The 7,957-nt window shown below is 42.3% G+C and overlaps 1 protein-coding gene across 1 annotated transcript in view; it reads left to right on the plus strand.

Annotated features, from left to right (window-relative positions):
- The first annotated feature begins 3,508 nt into the window (after positions 1-3,508).
- Atp6v1b2 (ATPase H+ transporting V1 subunit B2) overlaps positions 3,509-7,957 on the plus strand; it is a 26,079-nt gene continuing 21,630 nt past the window's right edge. The window contains exon 1 of the mRNA XM_031340012.1: positions 3,509-3,733. Within this exon, the coding sequence (XP_031195872.1) occupies positions 3,511-3,733 (223 nt within the window). The 5' untranslated portion in view covers positions 3,509-3,510. The remainder of the gene's footprint in view (positions 3,734-7,957) is intronic.

Raw genomic sequence — 7,957 nt, forward strand, 5'->3', positions numbered from 1 at the left:
CTTCAGTTGGAGAAGTGCCTCCATGAGGTCCAGCTGTGGGGCATTTTCTCAATTAGTGATCAAGGGGGATAGGGGCCCCTTGTGAGTGGTGCCATCCCTGGGATGGAAGTCTTGGGCTCTATAAAAGAGCAGGCTGAGCAAGCCAGAGGAAGCAAGCCAGTAAGGAACATCACTCCATGGCCTCTGCATCAGCTCCTGCTTCCTGACCTGCTTGAGTTCCAGTCCTGACTTCCTTTGTGATAACAGCAATGTGGAAGTAAGCCAAATAAACCCTTTCCTCCCCAACTTGCTTCTTGGTCATGATGTTTGTGCAGGAATAGAAACCCTGACTAATACACTAGGTGAGAGCCTGGGGCTTGTATTCTCACTTTGGATCAGATGTACCTACTCATCTTAGAATTAATTTGATGTTCCAGAATTCCCCATTGATAATTTGCATCTGGGGTATTTGTAGATTGATCTGAATTTATACAGAAGAGCTAGGCAAAGCATGCGTGCATAGAAGTTATGGAGTCAACAGTCATTGTTTACAGTCTAAGAGGCTCAAATCGCAGGGAAATCACTTTACTTTCCGAGACTTCTGTTTCATCACCTGCAAATTGGAGAGAAACATCTAGTATCACTCCTTTCTAAAATCTAACAATTATAAATTAGTCCTCTAAAAAGGACATTCACATAAGGAAACTTGGTATTTTACACCTGAGTGGTATTTTCCATTAAATAAAGAGACTCACATTCTATGGGGAAAATTTAGTCACTGGCATGAGCTCTTCTTGCCTTTCCTTCCTATTTTTTTCTTCCTCAATAAATATTTGTAATAAAATACAATTTCACATTTGTACCAGAGTTGCTGAGTGCTACTAGCCTTTTTCTTAATTTTAAATCCTTAAGAAAACCAGCCTAGAGGACCGTGGTCATAATACCAGCTTTGGGTACTGGAGACAGGTGGAGAAAGAGTTCAAGGCCAGGCTCACTCTATAGCTCCAGAATAGGGTTGAGGCAAGCTGGGTCTACAAAAAAGTGTTTCAAAAGCCAACTAAATAAAAGACATACATTACACAAAATATTTCCTGTTCACAGATGGCAAGTGAGAGACAGAAGGAACTGATGGTTGTCCCAAGGTCACATTGTATATTTAAAGAGACAGTCAACATTGAAACCAGCCTTGCTGATTCCAAGTTTCATGCTCTGACCACATTCTCTATGGCTGGGCTAGCTACCCTTGCAGTCCTTGGGAGTAAAGGAAGGCACCTTAAACATTCCATGTAGAAGAACAAAGATGTAACACATTTCATTCATCTGTTAGGTGTATATTAAGTACTAGCTGTAAATTAACCCCTTAGGTCCTTCAAATAGAAGATACAAGAAAATTGGTGTTTAATTCAAATTGGTTAGAGTGGCATATCATTTAGCTCTTTGAAAAGAACCTAACACAGCAGATCTCTAGCTGTGGCTCACAACATCAGATATCTGCATATCAGATATTTACATAACTATTTATAACAGTAGCGAAATTACAATTATGAAGTAGCAATGAAATAATTTTATGGTTGGGGGGTCACCATAATATGAGGAACTGTATTAAAGGGTCTTAGCATTAGGAAGGTTGAGAACCATAGCTCTAACACACAGTAATTAACGTGTAAAGGTTTATCAAGAAATAGAAGTAGATGAGTAATCTCAGCTAAGAAATACATGGATTTGCATGAACAAGGCCTACAAAAGATCGAGGTAGCCAAAATCCCAGCACAGCTGAGGGAGCTACTGCTGTTGGCTTTCCCTACCCTGAGGAGCTATTGGCAACAGACAGCTGCTACAGGGAGGAACAGTCAGTTTAGTCAGAAATATGGTCCCAGAGAAGTCACCCGTGTAGATGGCCCTACCCCCAGGCATATATGAGCAGCACAAAGTTGACTCGGTAGACTTAAAGAAAAAAAAAAAGGACATGAACTTGGGAGGGATAGAATGGCAGGAGACGGAGTAAGAATTAGAGGAAAGAGAACTGGGGAGTAGATTTGATCAAAATGTATAATACACATGCTCAAAATTCCCAAATAATAAAAAGTTTAAAAGAACTATGTAGAACTCACTGTTTACAGTCAATTACCTCTTTTAATACTTCCAACAATTTTATATAGGATTGCAGGATTGTTATATACGGAAGTGAGATGCACCAAAGCAGCCTTTAAGTGCCCTGGGTGCATTTACTTCGCTTGTAACACCAGTGGGCTGACTTTCAGTTGCGATTCTTGGGAATGGGAGTACCTTAAATCTCAAATTTCTTTTTTAAAAATTGTGAAATATTTTGCATTTACATATGATATGTCTTGTGTATAGGCTGTAAGTCTAGAGATAAAACTCCTTTATATTACATACATACCTCACATATATAGCCCAAAGGGAATTTTATAACAATATAGTAATTAGGCTGGAGAGATGTTTCAGCTGTTAAGAGCACTGACTGCTCTTCCAGAGATCCTAAGTTCAAATCCCAGCAACCACATGGTGGCTCACAACCATCTGTAATGAGATCCAAAGTCCTCTTCTGGTGTGTCTGAAGACAGTCACAATGTATTCACATACATAAAAATAAATCTTTAAAAAAACAACAATATAGTAATTTTGTGGATGAGACAAAGTTCCATGCTTCTCAAACTGACAAGTTATAAACCTTACCTAAGACCAGTCTAGATATCCTCTTGTGTATTTATCAACAAATCTATGGAGAACAAAAAAGTTTTTATTGTATTGCCCTGTCACGCAAAGTTCCTGTCTTCCTCTTCTGTTCTTACATTGTAAACAGAACTACACATTTCTCACAGGCCATATTTTCTGTTTGTTTTCTTTGTTTTGAAACATAGTTTCACTATGTAGCTTTGGCTGCGCTGGAACTCAGACCTTCCTGCCTCTGCCTCCTGAGTGCTGCGTTTAAAGGCATGCGCCATCACACCAGGCCAACCGCTAGCTAATTTTATCACAGCAAAAGAAAACTAACTAGAACCCTATGTGAGTTCTAACCTCTTAACCGGTTTTCCAGTCTGTTCTAAGGTGGTCTTCCACACCTTGTGTGCAAGAAAGCCAAGTCTGTTGAACAGATCTACGAGAGAAAAGAACTTGGTAGAGGATAAACTGAAATAAATTAGCCATCATGGGACTAGGTTTTCAATCTTCTGCTTTCCAAGGTGTTTTTCACAGCTTGATTACGGACATCAGTTGTCTGTATTTTCTTATGCATGTTTTCCTACCTCTTCCTTCCCTGCTTCCCAATGAATCTGTTTGTTTTTCTTGTGCGTTCTCTCTCTTATGTCCACTTTGCCCTCTGGCCCCTTTTGCTTCTCTTTTCCCGCTCCCAACCCGGGATCCGCGCTCCCAGCACTCTGGTCAGCTCCCCATCGCACGCTAGCACGCATGCGCGCACCCCCTGCGCCACCCCCGCCGAACTCCAGTCACGAGTTTGGGGGCGGGGCGCCGCCGAGAGGGCGGGGCCTCTGCCGCAGCTTCGCAGCGCGCATGGGTGGAGCCGGCCGCACCGGCCTCCCTGCTATATGTGCGCCTGCGCCGCGCTGCTGCGGGGCCAGTCGGGACGGAGGAGACAAGATGGCGTTGCGAGCGATGCGGGGAATCGTGAACGGGGCCGCACCCGAACTGCCCGTGCCCACCGGTGGGCCGATGGCCGGAGCTCGGGAGCAGGCGCTGGCGGTGAGCCGGAACTACCTCTCCCAGCCTCGTCTCAGTGAGTACGGGAAAGTGAGCGTGTCCATCAAGCCCTTGGCTTGTGCTCTCACCTGGTCAGCCTGCGGGGAGGGAATGGGATTCATTCCCCCCGCCCCCCATCGCTCAGTTCACAAGCACCTCTCCAGCTTTGCGTGCGCTTTTCCGTGACTTAGGTGGGGCGAGGGTGAGAGCTCCGACTGGAACCATCCCGTGGGCTAAGTGGGCTTCTGATGATTGCCCTACCCGCTCCGAGTTCTCTGGGCTAGAGTATTGTCGGGCACTTGACTATCTCTGAGAGCCACTTGTCACTCCTGTCTTCACCTGCTTCTGGCCTCATTTAAATGTCTCCAGGTCGAGGGAACGCCTACTTCGTCCCCTTTGCCCCGAGGACCTCTGGGCAGGTGGACCGAGCAGAAGGTGTAGTGTCATCGCTGACGTGGGCAGGCCCGCGGCTAGAGAGAGATGTGGCTTATTCTGTAGGGACCGCTTCACAGGAGGACACCCTAGATACCGGAGAACCTTAGAGCTGAAAAATACCCTGGTAGTGCAGTCCCACCCTCTCATTTTACAAGCGAGACGCCTAAGGTTCTGGAAAGGAGAAGCCATGCCAGGCTTCCGACATCTAATTATTGGGAAAAGAGGAACCAAAAATCGAGTTTCTTAATCCTTGCTTGGTCTTGTGTTGTTTCTCCATTTACTGACCAGCTAACCAAACTCAGTTGAATGGAAGGTTGCTTTCTACTGTTATGTGCACAGGCTTAAGGGTAGTGATTCTAAAAGACCTCAGTAAGTCATGTTTAAGTAGACAAGTCAGTCATTCCCAAATGGCTCTTGTTGGCTGAAGATTTCGGTTGTATAGAATCAAACCTCTTCACGGCTCCCTTAAAGCCAGGCAGAGAGCTTTGAAAGACTTTTTTTTTTTTTTAAATATCTGTTGTTTCCAGATAATATTGAGTTTGCACTGGTTAATTGCCAGCTTGGCTCTGTGGGTGGTTCATTGGTTAAAAAGCGTTTCAGCTGAAGGGTTTTAGCTAGGCGCCCTCCAGCCTGACTAATCCTGTCCTGAGCTGTCAGTGGTGGGTCATGTGATAACACTGCATTATGGGGAAGGAAAAAACACATTGGAGAGTGGATTGCTGAGGTGTGCCTTTTAAGCATTTTTTTAGAATACTTGTTAGAATTAGAGAATGCCTGTTAGGGGTTCTTGTGAGCAAAGGAAACATTGAGAAAACTGACAGATTTATACCTGAGAATTACAGATTCTTGTGAATTGCATTTGGTATGTATGCTTTGCTCTGGGCAGAGCACATAGACACTGAAGTGGCTTCCAGGGAAGGAATGTTACAAGGTTATAATAGTCTGTTTCCATATAGTAAGTCGTTCAGTGTCAATTCAGAGTGTAGACTACTCCATGGCTAAGGTTGTAAGCCCTTCAGGGGTGAGCAGTGTTTCTCCACCATATACATGTGCTTCGCCAGTGTTTGAAGAGTTTCTTCGCTGGAGGATTCTGCTGACTAAGCTGTCTCTAAAAGTTGCCTAACTTGGCCTCTTTGCATCCCCAAGTTCACAGTGTCTGACTTAGGAAGTGCTCTGTAAATTCTATAACTTAGAATTCAGTTTGTCCTAATAGTTCAGTGTGTGTGTTTTTAATATGAATAAGATTTGTGGGGAGTTGGAATACTGCATTTAAATATCATCTTTTACTATTTTTTGCCACATTTTTAGTCAAATTTAAAAATTAACTCAATTTTTATTATTAAAGTTTGATGGTACTATCTAAATAATTATAGTTAATTGATACACACTCTTTGAATGGAGTAATTTTGGCAGTTGCCTTGTGAAAATTAGATCCTGTTTTAAAACAACTTCAGGATTATTAAAAATTCTAGATATTATATTACATAATATAAAAAATTATTCAGGCTGTTAAAAAGAAACAGAAAGTAAAATATTCAGGCTTGAAATTAGTAACTAATCTTGAGCACATCATTTGACTTTCTGACATCACAAGGTAAAAAAAACTTTGCCCTTTTAAACGTTAAGAAAGATCAACAATATTGACAAAGCTACTGGAACAAAATATTATGAGCTTGGTTGGGTCCACTTTTCTTGACCCATGTATCAGCTAACCTTAAGTTTCTTATGTCACAAACAGAACCCCAGCAAAAAACACAAGTGAGTCTACTTGCCTTTCTTCTAGAACATCTCAGGTGTGCGTTGCTCAGGTTAGTTCTCTGATCTTGCACAATAAAAGGAATAGCTTTCTTAGCTTTTGTTTTGCTATGAAGGTGGTGCCTAAAGAGCTACGGCTTATTGTGCAATGGTTTTTGCTTTAATTATGTCACAATCCTTAAGGGTGTTAGTAGTGTTGAACAATCTCTTTCCCTGCAGAAGGAAGAACTAATCATCTGATAGATTATGTGTGCTCTCTCAAAGTCGATAGATAGATAGATAGATAGATAGATAGATAGATAGATAGATAGATAGATAGATTATGTGTGCTCTCTCGAAGTCTCTGGATGGATGGACAGATGGACGGTCGGTCAGTCTAGAAGAAAAGCAAGTAGAGTCACTTGCCTCCAGAGTGCTGGGTTTAAAAGTCCTTCTCTGCCATTCCCAGCTTGTTTTACTCAGTATCCCTGGCAGGACTGGAACGTGCTATGCAATATATATATAGAAGCTATCCCATTTTTCTAAATAAATTATGGTTTCTAAGTGCTACTCCATAAATTTTTTGTGTAATGTAAGCATGTGTCCACCATTGCTGTAAGTGTACTAATTGGTCAGTGGCTTTGCTGCGTGATGGATGTGTTTGGATGCCATACTCTGAACTGGTATCTCTTCCCAACTACCTGTGGCTATCTTAAGGGTAAACAGATAGTGTTGAGAGATAAAAGGTGCTGCCTGGTGTTTTCCCTGCTGGGTTTTCTTTTTGAATACTTTAATTGGCGTGGAAAGGGCTGACTTTCTTATTCAAACTGTCTTTTTGCATCAATTTCTAGTACAAATGCTAGAAACTGTGTGATCTTGGTATTTTAAGTTATACAGTTACCAGTTAGAAGTGTTTCAGGACCAGAGAGTAGCAACTATGTAATTTAAAAAAAGCAGCACCAAACTTCCAACCAAAGGTCCTCCATTAGTAACATTTCTCAGGGCTTCGTTAGTGGTAGGATGATCCCTGTCTCACAGTATTTTGTAAAGATAAAATCAAATAATCTGAAAATGCTCAGTAAAAATGTGCTTCACTCTCCTAGAAGGTTTGGTAGTATTTCCACTTAGTTCAGATTATGTCTCTGTGTGTCTGTTTAAACACTAGGTCCCTGGTGCTCTTCAGATGCCAGTGAAGGAAAACTGCATCCTCTCTGTCAGATAGTCTCTGCTTGATTTATCAGTAACTGCAGTGGGTTCAGTCGCCACCCAGACTGTTTGGGGCCACTATTTTCTAGCAGCTCTAAGTGCTGGGGAAAGGTTAGCCTTGCAGCAGTGACAGACTGTAGACACCAGGGAAACTGCCTGCCCCACAGCACTGTAAACATCCTGCACTTTTCAGAGCTGGAAGTGCAGGTAATGTGGCTACATAATTCAATTTTTTGAGGCAGTGGATCACAATGCGGCTTCAGCTGGCCTTGAACTACAGTCGAAGTACTAAGATTACAAGAATGTGCTGCCATGCCTAGCCTCAGTGTGTAGTTCCTAGAAAAAAAAGGGTGCTGATCTACAAAAGCTTTCAAACATGTTACTAGTTCAGTTTAAGGATTTCACCCAAGTGGCTGGAGACAGGCTTCAGGTACAGGTGCATGGATTATCTTAAAAATGATTTTTCTCTTCTAAAACCAGGAATAATGAAGTGGTTGCTGTTAATTAATTAGTAAATTTGTAGTGTTTGTTTATTGGCTTTTCAAAGGTTATATATTAATTGTTGCAAATTTAGAATTCTTTTTTAGTATAGAATAGAGTTTATTCAGGGCATGGGGAGGTGAGTTAAGAGGGTGGTAGTAGAGGCAGAGAAAGGCAGAGAGAAGGAGAATGCAGAAAAGTGGAGGTTGGCCATGACCATGGGAGGGGGAGGGGGAGGCAAGAGAAAGGCAAGAAAGGCAGAGAGACAAGAGTAGAATCCTTTTTTAAATGATTTTTTTTCCTAGCTACTGTTCTGGAGTTTGAACTCAGGACCCCAAGCCTTGTCTTTTGTAGTGGATGTCAACTCCACTGTTCCCAGGAAAAGCTGTGACTAATGGTTTTTTTT

The sequence above is a fragment of the Mastomys coucha genome, unplaced genomic scaffold (assembly GCF_008632895.1).
Source record: "Mastomys coucha isolate ucsf_1 unplaced genomic scaffold, UCSF_Mcou_1 pScaffold22, whole genome shotgun sequence".
NCBI classification, from domain to species: domain Eukaryota; kingdom Metazoa; phylum Chordata; class Mammalia; order Rodentia; family Muridae; genus Mastomys; species Mastomys coucha.